This window comes from Sturnus vulgaris, chromosome 8 (genome assembly GCF_052056855.1).
Source record: "Sturnus vulgaris isolate bStuVul1 chromosome 8, bStuVul1.hap1, whole genome shotgun sequence".
Lineage (NCBI taxonomy): Eukaryota > Metazoa > Chordata > Aves > Passeriformes > Sturnidae > Sturnus > Sturnus vulgaris.
Window position 1 is genome coordinate 18,720,376 of NC_142250.1, and position 17,225 is coordinate 18,737,600.

The following is a 17,225-nucleotide window of genomic DNA, read 5'->3' on the forward strand; positions in this document are numbered from 1 at the left end:
AACTAGCTAAATAGAGATTCATTTTCCCTAACAGAACTTAGCCAAGACCTCTGTAATTTCCCATCTTCCATCTATCTATTCACTCATTTTTCTTCCTCTTAAAAATTTTACTTTCTCTCTGCAATCCTCATTAGTGGACTTCCCAACACATGCTTTTTGCTCTCATTTGCACACAAGTTTCCAATGTTTGTCAAAAACGTGGTTTTGTATTAGGAAGAAATTATTTTCTGTGAGGATTGTGAGACACTGGAACAGGTTGCCCAAGAGAAGTTGTGGCTGTACCATCCCTGAAAGTGTTCAAGGCCAGGCTGGATGGAGCTCTGTGTAATTTGATCTAGTGGAAGGTGCCTGTGCCCAGAGCAGGGGGGGTTGGAACAAGATGATCTTTATGCTCCCTTCCAACTCAAATAACACAAACCATTCTATGATTAAGTTCTTAATTTTCAGTAAGTTAGTGCAAAATGTCTCATCTACTACAGAACAATTCCAGAGACTGTGCCCTGCTGGGTCAAAACAGAAAAAGTTTAACAGCCAACAAGTTCCCAGGCTGTGTCACCTCTGATGTTAAGAGATGTACAAGATGGAAAGTCACAAAAAAAAACAGCACTCAAGATACACAAGGTGAGGGGAATGGGAGAACAAGTAGGTGAAGGATATGGAACAGACTATCACAAAGCACCAGGTATATGAAGGAACGGCCTTTGTGCATCACCTGTTTTTTAATTTTCAAGGTGGCATTTTTCTGTCAAGATTTATACTCATCTGTCAGGATTGCCTCGTATATGCCATGTACACAAAACATGTGGCAGTGTGTGCCTCCACCACACAGCCTGGCACCTGCCATGCCATCTGTTCCCATGGTAGCATCCAGAACCATGACAATATAGACCTCTAAACTACTTAAAGGACATTCTGATCAATCACTCACTGAGGGAATGAACTAACACAGTGCTTCACATAGGTAGGGAATGTCCTGAAACAATCAAGCCTAGTCTCTCCACTGTGGGACAGCAATTCAGGCAAAAATATAAAATGGAATAATTTTTTTCTGAATGCACTTTAAAAGATCTGGTTGCCTTTTTCAGGTTAGAAAGCAGCGTAAACCTTCCAGAGCCATCAAACAGCAGTCTGATGTCATTACCTTCAGTTATCAGCAGTTGAGAAAGGTTAATTTATGCCTAGTCTTTACTGAAAACACAGTACTCTCTACAGGGTATTTTGAGGACTTCTAGGGCGAATTTTAAGAATTAATGTTTGTGCATATGTCTGATGTCAGTAAGCCATAGCAAGGTGGAAAACCATAAAGGATGAACTTCACTAAAGTTTGCCAGCAGACAGGAGGAGTGCCACGAATGCATCTGCATGAGCCCAGAGAAATGAATGGTCTGCTTTAAGAATAGAATTAAAGAGAAGTTGCCCAGAATTCTCAGCAAACATTATCATCATCTTAATAATTTTCTTTTACAGTCTTCAGAGAGAACTTTGTTTTGGTAGCACTAAAAGAGGACTCTAGCCATCTACATTTAGGGAACAAAATTTTGGTTTAATCCAGCTACAAGATGCAAAGCAACAATGAAAAAATACAGGATATTGGGTCATACAGTATATACAATACATGCTGGCTAGTGAGGTTCTCAAGATAGGTAATCCAAATGAAGTGGATCAACATGATAGCCCTCACACAGTAACAAAAAAAGTCCAATATCTTCATGAAACCAAAAAACCCCTTCTCAGTATGCAGAGATGCCATCATAACTACTTCAGTTCTTACACCCACATACCTTAAAATAGTCCTAATGGTTTTCTTCATTATAATTACTGAAATTTAGTAACTATTTAGAAATAGTTACAGCTATGGAACAACAATCAAGCAAAAGATACTTGCTTTCTTTAGAGTCTCTCTACCTACCACCACATTAGGTGGTACTAGACAAGTCCACACAACACTTAAAGGCACCAGCAAGCTGGGAGAGGCATGTGTACAGTGTCATGCATGCCATATTGATAACAGAAATACTTAAAATAAAAATTGTTCAGTTAGCAGCAAGTGTCAGTGCTTTAAGTTTTAAGCAGCACTCAGAGCCTGAAACATTTCTGTTGTTGAACAGAGACCCAGGAAAACCAAAATTATTGCAGATAAGCTATATTTCCAGTTTTCTCCACTGTATTGGGAACACAAAGGTCCAAAATATTCATTCAGACTTGCAGACAAACACTTCTGATTGTTTCAGGTGCATCCACTCTTTTCTCAGCCCCCTACCAAGAACTCATTACTTTTTTTGACTATAAGGCCAATATTGACCAATCTGCAGTCCTGCTACTTTTACCTAAACCACAGGAGACACAGACCAAAACTGTCAGCACCACTTGCTTTCACACCTGATGTCAGATTACATGCTTACATAATATGACCAGTATTTATGATCCTGTAGTCCCCTATTAAATAGCAGAGCTTGAGACCCTGGTTCCAAACAATCAAAAGCAGCTTCTTAATATCTTAGAAAGATGATACCTAGATTCTACATGTTTTCTAGCTGACTTCTTGTGCATAAAAAGCATACTACTGGGAAACATTAAAAACACTGGAATCACAGGAAAACAGACATTTTAGCTGAGAGCATAAAATTTGTCAGTGTATAGAAGATTTAGTAGGTATTTTTGTTCTTTGGCGTTTTAGATGATGAAACATGACCAGAAAAATAAATCCTAAAAAAGATTGCCTCCAAGACTTGTTAGCCACATAGGATTCCAAAAAAGTCAGCTTAGCATCCATCATCCTTGGGCAATTCAAAGTCTACACATCTGCCACTAGTCTAGAAAAATACTTCATTGGTCTTTTGCTGAAAGGCCAAAGCCATAAAAAATATTGTAGCAACAACTGTCACTCATGCATGCTTTTAAGAAACCTACTAGCAATTGCACAAATAGTACAATAAAGGGCACACAGAGTAATTCAGGTCTACTCCAAGCCTGGCTAGAAAGCCATTACACACAATAAGCAAATCAGCTGAAAAGAACAAAATCAATACTTCAGTACTTCTCTACAGGCATTACAATGGTATCTCTTAAAAACAGACACATCAAAACAAAACAAAAAACCCCAGAGCTTCCTGGCTACCAGTTAAATTATAAATAAAGAATTAATATTTCTGCCGGGTTCATCAGACAGATATTTTCTTAAACCAATTAAAATAAGAAAGCTAAAAAAAAGCACCCTTTGTCAAAATGAATGAATGATGGATAGCATTATTCATACCAGCAGCCATCAAGGAGCTTTTCTTGCAAGACTTGAACTGCATTTTCGTAGATGCTGTGGGATTTTGTTTAGTTTGGGCAGCTTTACCTCCTTCATGGAACACAGGCAACAAAGACCTTACCTTACCAAAACATTTTCTGGCTGTTTTTCATTTCCTTTCAGTTTCTATCTACAACAGGGAGATTAGACCTTGGAGAATTTGGTTGATTGCTATCAGGGCAACGTGCAATCTGCAGAGCACTCTTTACTAGATATGTGATCACAGGTTATGAGGGAGCAACAAAACACAGAGACCTTAGGAAACAATGGCAGTAAAGACACACACACTTTTATTCAAGACATGAGCACTTCTGAGACCAGATTAATTATACTCAACAAGAGAAATTTTGAGAACTGTAAAAGAATAAGTAAAATTAAACTCCGTACAAACAGAGTGCAAAGGAACACTGTTAACAGCTACTAAATTACCACAGAACTAAACAAAACAGTTTTTGCATGAGTAATAAAGAGAAGTAGCAAAATAAAGTTTCAAGTCTCAGATAATTTTATGAAATTTGTTATTCATGATCACAGTAACATGGACCTTATGTGTAACCTAATTACCACTCACTTGAACATTTGAACAAATTTAAACCTTACTGTTATTAAATCAGGGCAGAGAAACAAAAGCTTGTCACTGTTTTTGTATTTCACTAGTACAGCCATCCTACTGCTCATTCAATGCAATAAGCCTTCAACTTATTTCACACGGAATCACAGAATTAATTAGGTTGGAAAAGGCCACTGAAATCATCGAGTCCAACCTATGACCCAACACCATCTTGTAAACCAGACCATGGCACTGAGTGCCACATCCAGTCTTTCCTTAGACACCTCCAGGGATGGTGACTCCACCACCTCCCTGGGCAGCCCACTCCAAAGTCTGATCACCCTTTTTGTGAAGAAATGCTTCCTAATGTTCAACCTAACCCTCCCCGGTGCAGCTTAAGACTATGTCCTCTATTACTTCCGTTCATATTTTTGTGAATTTGACTCGCATGTAAGTTTCATATTCTTGTGAAATTCTTGTAACAAAGCTTAGTCATTAAATGACTCCATGCAACCCACTAGTACAGGACCCGAGTAGGTGTAATCCAGTCATTAATGCATAATATCACTCACCCCATATTGGTAAGTCATCAATATACATCTGGTACCAATAGTGATTTTTGATAGCATACACAAACGCATCTCTTCTTCCCTTGTCCAAGTCAACTTCACAGTAAGTAGTCTGCATTACATCATCTGCAAAAAATCAAAGCACAGTTAAACATTTATTAAAGAGCCAGCTCAAAGTGAAGGTAAACCAAGCAAACAGAGGAATGGACAGTGCTGAAGTCTCCAAGCCCTCCTGGGGCTATCCTCAAGTAGATAACAAGAAAGGACACTCAAAAAGGAACGATTAAAGCAAATACATGACTGTGTTCAGAAATCTCTGCATGCAGAGGCTTCTCACATACTGAACAAGGAAAGGTTTCACAGTATCCTTTTGCTGCTTCACTCACACTAAATTAAGGTACAAAAGCTGATGGCAGATTTACCTGAACAGATAATGAAATCTCTCTGACTTTAACGAGAGGTATGAAATTATTAACAAATACCTAAAACTGTTTACAACATTATCTCTCTGTTTTAGTATAATCAGCTTCACTGACTAGGAATAATGTTTGTAAAAAACCTAAAGCTTTTTAAAGTTCCCAGCAATTTGGAAGAAACTAACACTAAGGAAATACAAAGTAATCAGAGTAAAGACAGAAAAAAAGGAGAGAAGACAAAAATAGGAATAATGCAAAGAATGCACAAACGGCTACATTTGGAAATAAAATAAATTCACTTCATTCAGCCAGAAAGCTATCCTTCCCCATTTATTTTCCTAAATTATACTGTTAGCAGGCATTCTTTTGCATCCCAATTTCCTTCCCTAATGTCTCCTTTTCAAGTGAAGAAAGATGAAAGGCCCCGTATTTACAAGACTTCAGATAGCAATAGATTCTAACTCCCTCACCTACATCTTAGTAATTGTTTTCATGCTGCAAAGAGTGAAACACACTTAGAGAATTCCAGCTTCTCCTCTTTTTGTCATCACAGGAATTGAGGACCCATTTTAGTAGATAAAATTAATTTATGCCCCAAATACAACTCTAATTTGTATCAAAATTCAGCTTACTTTCTTTGATACACTAACTACAATATAAAGCTTGAAAAGAAAATCAAATCACCTGCACAGAAAAAGCACAGGCAAGCAGAATACTTCTAACACAAAACATAATTTCTCTGATAACAACGAAAATCAAAATATGCCAAGTACATCTGGTCAACAAAACTTTTTTTCTGGAGAAAAAAAAGAAAGTAACAAAACCATTCAAGTCAACAAATGTACCAAGAAGACTTTTAGTGCATGGACAGCACTCTCAGGGCCCACACTGGTACATTCAAGAGAAGGAGCCATTAAAGTTGGCACCACAGTTGAGACAGATGCACAAATTCAAGTTTGCACTTATGCCTCTACTGAGCTGGATCCTATATTTTGGGACTTTGTTTCCCCCCACCCGTAAAATGCCTCTGCTTGGCACTTTTTCATTTTAACAGATTTTTAAATTGTCTTGACATTAATTAAAAGGAGAAAAAAAAAGCCAATCCACAACCCCCCAAATCATTATTTTCTGGATTTGTTGCTAAGTAGGGATTCTTTCCAAAATATTTGGCACTTCACTGTGATACTATGTTCAAATAAAGGATAACACCTTTCTATGTTCAAATAAAGTTCAAACTTTCTAATACTACATTTTTTGACTCAAAGGATTGTTCAACACACAGATCAAATGAAAAGTCATTAATTAAAATACAGGTAAAAGAGAAGCTGACAGAGACTGTTAAAGAAAGCATTTCCCCGGGCCAAAGCAAGAAGCCTGTTTTGTAGAAGTATTATGGGTGCCAGGCTGCTTTAGGTGACTCTCTGGTTCACAGTGGTACCAGCACATTTAGGTTAGACTGTAACCTACTCTAAATACTCCATGGGCTTTCAGACTGTAGAATTTGCCACTTGTCTGTTTGTTTTACCAACTGAAATGAGTTATTCTGCATATAATGCTTTAGGAATATAACACTGAGATTTGCTGCTGTTAACAAAAGACTTTGGAATATCATCTGAAGTGAAATGATTGCACTGACACAAGGCTGCAGATAGCAGCATGCCACAAAAAAAAACTGTCTTCATCCATTTTTACAGATCTTATTCCCAGCATTCAGAATATCAGAAGACATAACAGAGATAGTATAATCAAATCTGGACTAGCTGTGTTACAAGTTTCTCCAGGGCACACACACAAAACCCATAACCAGCATAATCATTAGAAACAATCTCATTCAATTCTTGCAAAACACAGGCATGACATCACACATGGAATATGATGTCAGCCACACTGCACAGCACAGTTCCTCTCACCTCCCCTTAAAGCAAGTGAAGAAAGACAAGTGCTCCTTTCTGCAGCCACTGACAGCTGAAGCTGTTGTTTAGTTACAGGACAGGATTACGTGGTCAGGCTTAAATCCACTGTGTCAAATGATCAAATGAAAGAACAGCATTTGGTGGCTGGGGAACCTAATGTCTACTTCATTACAGCTTTACCAGATCAAAGGTTTTGCATATGTTAGAGAATTCTTATCACAGTTATGGCTGGATGTGTATCCAAGAGGAGAGCCAAGTTAAAGGCAGGTTTTGTGGTGCCTCTGTATCAGGGATGTCAAAGAGGTAGTATCTGCTATGCAATAAAGCTTCAGTAATGTCAGCAGCACATTCAGGAAATTTTTTTAAAGCATGACTCATTAGAAAAGTCTGCTTAGGCAGATTTCAAATTTCCTATGGACAGTCAGATCAATGGGGTTTTATTCAAACATTAGAACCATACAAAACTTCATTATATCTGACAACACTAAATGTCATCCTTCTAGAAGTGCTGCAGAAGAAAGTTTGGGCAAAGAATTCTCCATTAGAAATATGGGCATTTAGTAACATTTCTGAAGAAGTACAGAATGCAATTTTGTTAAAACATCCTTTTCCTCTTTATCTTCTCTAATGGCACTGTATGGTAATATAAAAAATAAATTTTCAAATTGAAGTCACTATGATACCAATGTTCAATACATTTAATCATTTACTAGGTCTCAGGTGTAACAGAGGATGTCACTCAAATACTTGAGTAAAGAACTTGACATATTAATTAAAAAGCATTATTATCCTAGATTTAGCTTGACAAGATAATTAACCCAACCAAAAACTTAGAAGTTATATTACAATATGAGTGTATGTTAATAATTCATTTTTTCCTTCACACAGATATTTATACAGATTTGAGACTTGTGATATAAGAACAAGATTGTTCATATTGTAACAGAAGGAAAATCCAGCTACCTTGTATGATTACATGTATCCTTTCATATGCCACACTTAATACAAGAAACATTACTTCAGGGAGAGTTGAATACACTAGATTTGCCCCACCAGTCACCACCATCAGAGTTCAAGTGGAAGCCTTAACTCTCAGAAGGGCACATTTCTGCAAAAGCATAATTTTTTCAGTCTAGTTTAAAAAATACAGGCAATGCCAACTGATTCAACTGCCAGTTTTACTTACATAGTTTAGTACTTCAGCTAGTAACAGCTGTAGCCTAAACAATACTTTGAATACGATGAACAACACAGAGTTTCACACTTACCTGCTACTGCTGTCCAGTCAAACAATGCTGAGAATGGAATTATTTTTTATTGCAGAAGCTAATTGATTAGAATAATTTTATTTCCCTTTTACTCACTTTAGAGGATAAAAACCTAGAAGTATGAGGTTCAAATCGAATTTAATTTTGCAAACTCATATAATACTTTAAAGAGAAAGAAATGCCTGCAACTGTTCATCTTGCCATAATGCCAAATGCACATAAAGAAAAGCACAGATGCGTGTTAACTCAGAGCTCAGATATGATTCACATATTCATGAAGAAAATCTGTGCAAGTTTATTACTTATTATCTTAATTATTTCAGCTCCAGATTTTAGATACCCAACATTCCTTCAAGCTGTATCTTTTACTTAAGAACATATCAATCTATTGGTACCAACCAAGCTTCTGTTAATAAAAAGAAAAAGGAAAACAAAAACCAACCAAAAAACCAAGCCACCACAAAAACACCAACAGCCCTGCTTCAATTTAATTGCAGCAACTTCTGGAACACTGATGCAGAGTTGAAGCCTGCATCAATAACACTGAAATAAAACTTATCCATTACCAAAAAAACTTATTTCAATTTCACTGATACAATCTAGTTACAATTACAAACAAAAAAAAAATGAGACCACCACTTCCGCAAAGAACAAGATCTGCCATTAAAATGTCACCAAAAAACTGAGCTACCATCACATTTCAACAACAGAACTGGAAAAGAATTATTTATACAAATGCTAAACTTTAAGAACTGATCTAAGAAATCCAAATTTTACAACACGTAAATTGGATATAAATTGTACCGGGTTTATGACAGCTTTTAAGCCTCTAAATAAATTAATTTAAGTATTGCAATCTTCTGCTCTATTTCTTTATTTTTAAAACCTGTGTATCAAGGGGATCTGAATTACAGAAATTTTACATAATTTCGTATTAAATACTAATACTAATACTAACTAAATACTAATAATTACTGTTACAATTAATTTATACTTGTTACTCTGAAATGTGGGAAAAAATAGTATTTTAATACTTTTAACAGCAGATTAAGGATAGTAAAAGAGTTGCCTCACATTGAAATTTCATTTCACAGACCATTGCTAGAAACAGTAAAACAGCTCCTGGTGCAGAAGGTGCTGGATAACAGTTAACAGCAAAGAGATTGTTGTCCTCATCTTTTATCCAGAGCACACACACTGCAAGAGAAAAATCTAGAAGTGCACGTGTACAGCTTCATACATCATGCCCACATTCTTCAATCAACCAGCTGTCATGTACCATCTGCTTTATTGAAAACGTCTGACCTGCAGCTACTTTGCTTGGGAGTTCAATTCACTGCAGGTCCAATACGGATTATCAATCTACTAAACTCCACGGTGTTAATATCAATAATTGAATTTTTTAAATTGTGTGCATTGGCTACATCATAGCAGTAAACATCAACTCACAGACCTTCTGGTCTTTTCAATTTGGTGCTGCACCTAGAGAGTGCATTTGTCACATGAATAGGAGAATCTCTTTGTAAAGTTGGAAGTAAAACAGGAAGTAAAAATTACACATCGAACTGGCTATACCAAACGAACATCTACCATATTCTGATAACAGGAGTTTTATTAATCTTCACCAGTGTGTTGAATTGCTGCCAGTTGCCTTCATTGTTCTTTCTATTCTGTGTTTCTGAGGATATTCTCTGAGGTTTGACAAGAAAACTATTTCTCCCACATTGAGGAAAATTTTCAGCATACTACAAGTGTTACAAACCAGTAGTAGGAGTATTTCCCAGTGTTTGTACAGGTACTGTTTCTTTCTTAAAAGGAAAGATTCAATTCCAAACTCCTTTAGTGTGGCAATGCTATCCTCCATGTCAATTTTTAAATTATGAAGAATTTGAGGTATTAACAAACTTTCTAAAAATCTTTTATTCAAGACCCTTATCCTACTGCTAGCAAAAACATCATTAGGTTTTTTATTCTGCAGATGTCTGGTTTTGAATAAAACTTTTACAGCTCACAGAAACTAAATCCCATCTGACTGTAAATTATCAGATAAGAGATACTATGGTTAAGTTCTCCATCCAGTTAAGCACTAGTGATGCAATAAGTGCAGTGTTCTGGAAAGAAAGATACACAGAAACATAAATTGAATTAAACTAATAAATGTCAAAATTCAAGAGGCAAAAATAATCTGTTATTAATTAAAGTTCTGCAACTACTAGCTACAGGTATCTGAAAGGACATAAACAGAGAAATTATGCAATAGAAGACCCAGGCCTTAATACCAAGAAATATATTTGCAAAAGAAGTTAAATGATTTCTCTGGAACAGTATGGCAAGATGGTGAGGATGGGAAACAATAGGAAAAAAAACCAAAACAAACCAGCTTCATCCTACTCCATCCTGACTGGCATAAGATGAGTTAGAGACAGTACTATAAAGATATTTGTCAGAGTTATTTTAAACTAGACAGTAATCAGAAGGATACAATCATCAACTTTGTTGAGGTGGAACTTTGAGATGTTGAGCCCTTGCTATACTTTTGCAATTGCAGTGAGTCTGCAAGTACTCATCATCATAGGAAAAAATTACATCTTCATTCTGGTAATTCCAGAATATTAATTCTAGTAAGTTATTAAACGTTCATACACAGAAAACTAAGTTTTACTTTGTAAAATGATACCAGCTACTTCAGAAGCAGTATCTGCTGGAAGCATATTCTTCTAAAGGCACATAGACAGAAACTTCAATGTAAACTCAAAAGCCAATGGTAGTAACCTTGCAGGGCATATCAATCAATGATACAAAATACACTCAGTTGCTAGCAGCAAGAAAACTTCAGTTTTTTTCATTAAAAGATCAAGTTTGAAGAGTTTGTATATTTTTTAAGTGACTAAATGCACTTTGAATCACTTACCTTTAAATTTGATGTCAAGACCACTAAATTCCAATTCAACTCCTTGAAGTGCTTCCCCTAGGGTTTCATGGTAATGGCTGATGCTTTTTTTTGATCCCACACAGAAAGGGAGAGAGAAGTATTTGTATGTTTCTTGGCGATTGTGATAGGGTCCTACAGTATTCATCCAAAGAACAACTTCCTCTTTATCTTGGTACTGAAAGATAAAATTATTGTGTTAGATGAGAAGCCCAGCAGAATCAAAATGTTCAAGAATCTCTCATTCATATTAACTAGCAGGGTTACTCAATCATAGCAACAGTCACATTTAAAGACAGCTGAGCATTTTTGTTTTTTGCATGAGAGGGATTCTAGGAAAAAATGTCAGCCTGCTTTCATAGAAAAAAAAAAGCCAAGTTGATCATATACTTTCTTAGAGCCTATCAGTGAAGTATCAAGTAAGGGAGATTTAAGAAAGATGTAGAAGATGCAGTGAGCAGAAGCAGAAAAAAGCAGAAGTCTTGAAAATAAATAAGTTTTTACTAATTTTGTAAAAATATAGATCAGTTAAAAGCAAAACTCTGTTTATCTCAACTGAAAGAAAGGAAACACTAAATTTATGTCTTGTTAAACAAGATCTTAGCAGTATTCAGGCAATCTACCCACACTGACAGATACTCTATATTTTTCTAAAATGCAGGTCCCTTTCTTTTTAGCAAGGGTATAAATTGCATTCAAAATTCCCAGAAGAGCACAATGCCTTACAGGAAGCACTAAAATTAAACTGTTGCATACCTACAGTAGCCAAGAGCCGTGTCAGACAGAAGAACTGTATTTTGATGCATTTTCAACATTCCCACAGTGAAAAAACAGAACAGCAAGAAGTCTGGTGGCTGCCATGAAATTCTCTGTGGGAACATTCACTCTTCACTTTCCACAGCTACTGTTAGTCAGGAAAACATATTCCTTGTCTAGGAGCCAGTAATTTTTTTTCAATCCCTTATTACTTCTGAACAACAAAAAAGTACTTAAAGTCATAAATCTATCAGTGTTTAAATACTGGATGAATTTGGGAAAATTAAATGATCAGAAATAATAATTTGCATTATATCTGTATGCATCTGGATGAGGTATTAGATTTGCTGATTACTACACAAACTCTCACCTGTAATTTCAAAAGGATAAGAGGGACAGGGACAGTAATATAACTTCTAAGGCAGAAAAAACCCTACTTATAACTATATAGGTCCTGATTTTTAGTTAGGTATAGAAGTATAAAGTACTATTATAAGACCAAAACACAGACACAGAACACCGTGGAGAAGAAAAAAAAGTAAAATGTTAATTAGACAAAACTATTATATAGTGCACAGCTGAAATACCAAATACAGTTCTGTATCTCCCTTTTTAACAAATGAACAAAGGTTCCTCAACTCCATTTATTCTGAACAACCACAGTCATACCAGGAGGTTAATGCAGAAATAATTAGGTACATGCAGAATGAAAAAAATTCTTCAGATGAAGTGTTTAAAAGTTAAACTCAAGGATTTAAACAAATACGCTTTGGAAAATAATTTAATCCCTTTAAACTAACACACCATCTCAATTAAAGGCTTGTCTAATTTGTTCACAAAGATGTACGAAGGTCATTCCAGCTTCTTATGGGAGTAATATCCAACAAGAAACTTAAAATATCTTACTAATTTCATTCTGAGCTGCAGCAGAGACCAAACACTTGCCAGTTTCACAAACCTGCCCCTTTGCAGAGTGCACACTTCAGAGCACTTCTGACAGGTAAAGAATGCCAAAGAAGCATCAAATAAAAAGTAAACAACAAGAGAAAGCAAGAGTAGGTAGACATTCCTCCTCTCTGCCAGCAACCAGCAAGTTTATACCAGTGCAGTACCAGTGCTGCACAGTTGTCCAAAGAAAGTTGGTAAAGAAAACAGAAAGAAAGCAAATTCACAGCACCAACCCCCTCAGCTGCAGAAGCACACAGTGGAATCTGCACTTCAAATCCCCCTCTAGCTCTTGCCAGGGGAGCACGGGACAAGCTGGTCCGTATCACTTCCTAGCCTGTTAATTCTATCATGTCTTCTGTTTCTTCCTCTAACAGCTGCAGGACATATTTCCAGCCCTTTCTCAAAATGGTCTTAACTTGTCAAGAGCCCACTTTAGCACTACTTGTACCAAACAGCTTACATGTGAGCTGACCTATGTCTCTGTTCAACCTTCAGTAATAGAATATGACAACATCCTTAGGTCTGTGAGATCATCTTCGACTGCCTGAATAAAGAAAGCACTGACTAGTGCTTTTCTTAGCTGCTTGTTTCTGACATGCTTCATACTGAGCTGGGACCTCCACATTTTTGGAACTGTACCAGAAGTGAGAGACGAGGCAGAAACCCACAGATTAAGAACATAACATGCAAAATCTTGCTATGTTTTCTGATCTACGAATGTAACTAAATAGCAATTACAACATCTGCAATAACAAATCTGGTCTTTGCTTGTCTCTTATCTGCATGGGGCTTAGTCCTTCTTCAGGACTTACAAGTTTTTCCCACAATGGCTCCAAGATGCCATCAGTCTGCTCTAGAGAGAAAAGGGGCCACACCAAACAGATGCAAAGAATTCAGTCTGCATTTATTACTTCCTCCTTTCTCACAAACACCCCAGAACAGCACAAGATAAATCTTTTCAGGTCTGCTACATAAACAAACACAACAGCTCAGCCAGCCCAGGCTACACTTCACTCATGGCAATCCTTAGGCACAGCGGTCTGCCATCCACCAGGCTCTTGGTGGCCTCCTCACATTAAGAGCATTGCAATTAGCAAAATAAGCACCTTCAGGTTAAATTTGGGGTGGTGTCTAGCAGAAACTGAAGGACATTTTCTTCTATCTATATTTGCTGTGTTTTGCTCATTGTCAATTATAAGGATGAGCTTTCACATTTAAATACATTTCTCTGGCATGATATATCTTGTCCTTGCATTCTTAGCCTAGTGGTAGGGTAATTTGATGGCAAGAACACAGGGCTATTAAAGAGTTCAAGTGTGGAGGTTTGATGGTGAGTTTTTGTCTGGCTTGTTTCATTAGTGCCTTCATAATACCAAAACATCTACAACAAATAACAGTGCCAACACAAAGGAAAATGTATTTAGGCAAGACAAAGCACCAGAGTATCTTGTAGAAGACTAGTCATCTGTTTATGAGGACTACTAGGTTTTGAGAAAGCTTTCATATAACACACCTTTCAGCAAAAAGGTCATGCTGTGAGAGAGAACATAAAATAAGCCAAGATGAACATAGTAAATGACAAGGCAAAGAAGGTCAACAAGTAAGATGCTGCAATCTGTACTCTGGTGTATCTCAGCAAGCTCTTCTGGTTTTGGTTCATATGAAGGGATAATATACTGCATGTAGCTCAAGATCCTAATTATATTCACAGACACAAGCATTTAACAACTTGGTCACAGTGCCACAACTCATATAGTTCAGTACTTCCACATGTGACAGAAGGCTACAAAACAGATTTTTATTTGTTTCACTTACTGTAATTTATGAAAAAACGTCTGTAAGCTTTGCATATTTTTCTGCATTAAGCTTAATATCAGCTTAGTAATTTCTGTAACTATATAGCATATATAATGATGTATTTATAGATGCAGCTTGAAAAGTCTCAGCATCGACACAAGTTACCTACCATACAGCTGTTAAGCTAAGGGAGACAAACCTTCAGAAACTTTTTTCTGTAATTGCCAATCAGGTGGTGGTGGAGGAGCAACCTGCACCTCAAGTGCAACTACATATCATCCCCAACCCTCATCACAGCTGAGGACATCTGTTCCAAAGCAGCACAATGTGGTCATGCTGCCTGTTCAGAGCACTGGGCTGCAGGGATGTGCCTGTGCAAGCCAAAATCACATCCAACCCATCTACAGTTCTTCCTTGTTGCTGGTATTGATGGGTCCACTCCGGTTCCCTGCAGAACACTAAACTGGCAGGAAGCTTGTGCAGTCTGACCTGGCCAGAAGTGGATCTCTTCTATGTAATAAAACTAGTGGAAAACTAGTGTGCACCACTTTGAGGCTTAATACAAAGACAGTTTCCATGCATCTTTTACAGTTTATAAACTATTCAAGTATAGCAATACTGACACTACCTTCAGTACAGCACATGCATCTTTCTTTTCTGTTACCCAACAGGGCACTCATGGTGGAAAGCAACTTTATGTTCTTTGCACAACTGTAGAAATTAGCATGCTAACCCTAAAAAATAGACTAATTATTTTAAAAAACAATTAAGGCATTATTAAGTCAGTATATGAAAGGTTGCAGAAAAATATGTGATACTGTCAGGTTGCTGGTATTCTTTAAACCAGGAAAACACTTTGCAAAAAAATATGGGAGACAAAAAGAGGATTACAACTGCCAAATCTCATGTGATGATTCAGCAAAATTAAAATCAAGGCAGTTTCTTCCAGAAAATATGCAATATTACTCATTTTCTTGAATAGAAGTCTGGAATGAGGCTCTCCACAATGCACATCTTTCAGGGGGAAAAAAGGACCAACATTATTTGTCACTGGCAAAGCAAAGATGTCGAAGCAAGACAAGATATGCAGGAGGCAGCAAGCAAGACTCACCTGGCAAGTAAAATGCCAGATGTAGTCCCCAGGATCTTACAGATATTTTATTTATCTAGCACTGTCACAATACTCGATGTTTGCAGCTCACATCCACACCCCATTAAACTGTGGATTTTAGCCTCATGCCCTCCTTTAGACAAAGCAGGCTATTTCTAGTAACACTTCTTTATTTCTGTCTGAATTTTAGGCCTCACCAAGATGTGTCTAGAGCTGTAGTGGTGGCACAGGCTGCACTACTGTACATGCAATACTTTTACTGTTACACTTCCTAGATGCATGAGATTGCTCAGGCACACCCTGTCCTGCTTCCATGACATTTATTTCACCTCTTCAAAATGCAAACACAGCTTCAAAGAGGAATCAGGCTGCTCACCTGTGCACAACTTCACATGCAAATAAGTATTTTACATGAACTATTTTCCACAATGTTTCTCTAACTGACAATTTTCAGACACTATACAAAGTTCCTAATTTTATATACTAATTTTAAATAAGCCTTACATGCTCAGGGTTTTAATGTACTTCATGAGGGTATAAGTCAAGCAAAAATGCTTTTCTCAATCATATTAAATTAGAAATTTTCCTACACAATATAGGCTGGACTTTGTTTATTTTTCAATGTTTTTCATGTATTTCTATTCTTACAGAGCACAGACAATCAAACTAAAGCAACATTAAAATTGCTACCTACTCTCTAGACCATTCTCCAGCAACAGAAACCACAGGATATTTCAGAATGTTTTATGGTTTGTCTATTTCATCATCAATTTCAACAAGTCTAGCAACAGAAGAGATGAAAGCAAAGGCCAGGCAGGAGCCCCCAGCCCTGTTTCTGCAGGATCAGAATACACCGTGGTAAGGCCACCAGCACCCCATTGATACTACTGCTTCCATAAATAAAAGGACAACTGTCAAAAAATGTTACAATTATTATAATACAGGCAATAAGCAAGTACATGACATGCTCTGAAGTATGAAAATAAGTGAAAGAATCACCAGACAAGTCTTCAGTTAGTTCCTGATAAACTCTGAAGTTATACTGCTGTACTGTCTTTAGACAGTGCAGATTTTAAATGATGCATCAAAGATTCTCTTCCCTTAGTATTCATTTTAAATACCCATGTCTTTATCTTATAATTGTATTTACACTATCCTTCTTCCAAAGAAATGCAGATGTGATTTTTAAAGACTAATTCAAATTTAAGATAAAGGATGCAGCTGTTGATTCAATGACATCCATACCTAATATCTCCAGAAATAACAGCACAGACCTAGAGCTTCATGCAGAGTCCTCTCACAATTACCTTTTTTAGTATTTGCTTAGAAGTCCACAATTATGAAATAAAAGACACATATAACACATATTATAGCACACACTGCATCCTACTCCATGTCATAGCAGCATTAAAAGCTGAAGGCAGCACTTGTGTATGTGCAACATGCTGAGCACTGCTAACACCCTGTACAGCTGTGTCAGGAGGCACCAGCACAGCTTCCCCCAGGGAGCTGCACACTGAGGACGTGGAAGGATAAGGATGTGTGTTCAGACCAAGAAGTCTTGAGTCTTAAAGTCAGTAAAAATTTAGTTTGAGGTTACCAAATTCTAAATTTCCCTTCCACTTCTCCAAAAATGACCAGAGCCTTCAAAATGCAATAAAACACTTTGATTA

General features: G+C 36.9%; 1 protein-coding gene across 1 annotated transcript in view; it reads right to left on the reverse strand.

The window, feature by feature from the left end:
• TM9SF3 (transmembrane 9 superfamily member 3) overlaps nucleotides 1-17,225 on the reverse strand; it is a 46,281-nt gene that overhangs the window by 27,138 nt on the left and 1,918 nt on the right. Inside the window, exons 2-3 of the mRNA XM_014879936.2 lie at nucleotides 10,923-11,118; nucleotides 4,418-4,540 (exon numbers count right to left, since the gene is read on the reverse strand). Coding sequence (XP_014735422.2) covers nucleotides 4,418-4,540; nucleotides 10,923-11,118 — 319 coding nt within the window. The remainder of the gene's footprint in view (nucleotides 1-4,417; nucleotides 4,541-10,922; nucleotides 11,119-17,225) is intronic.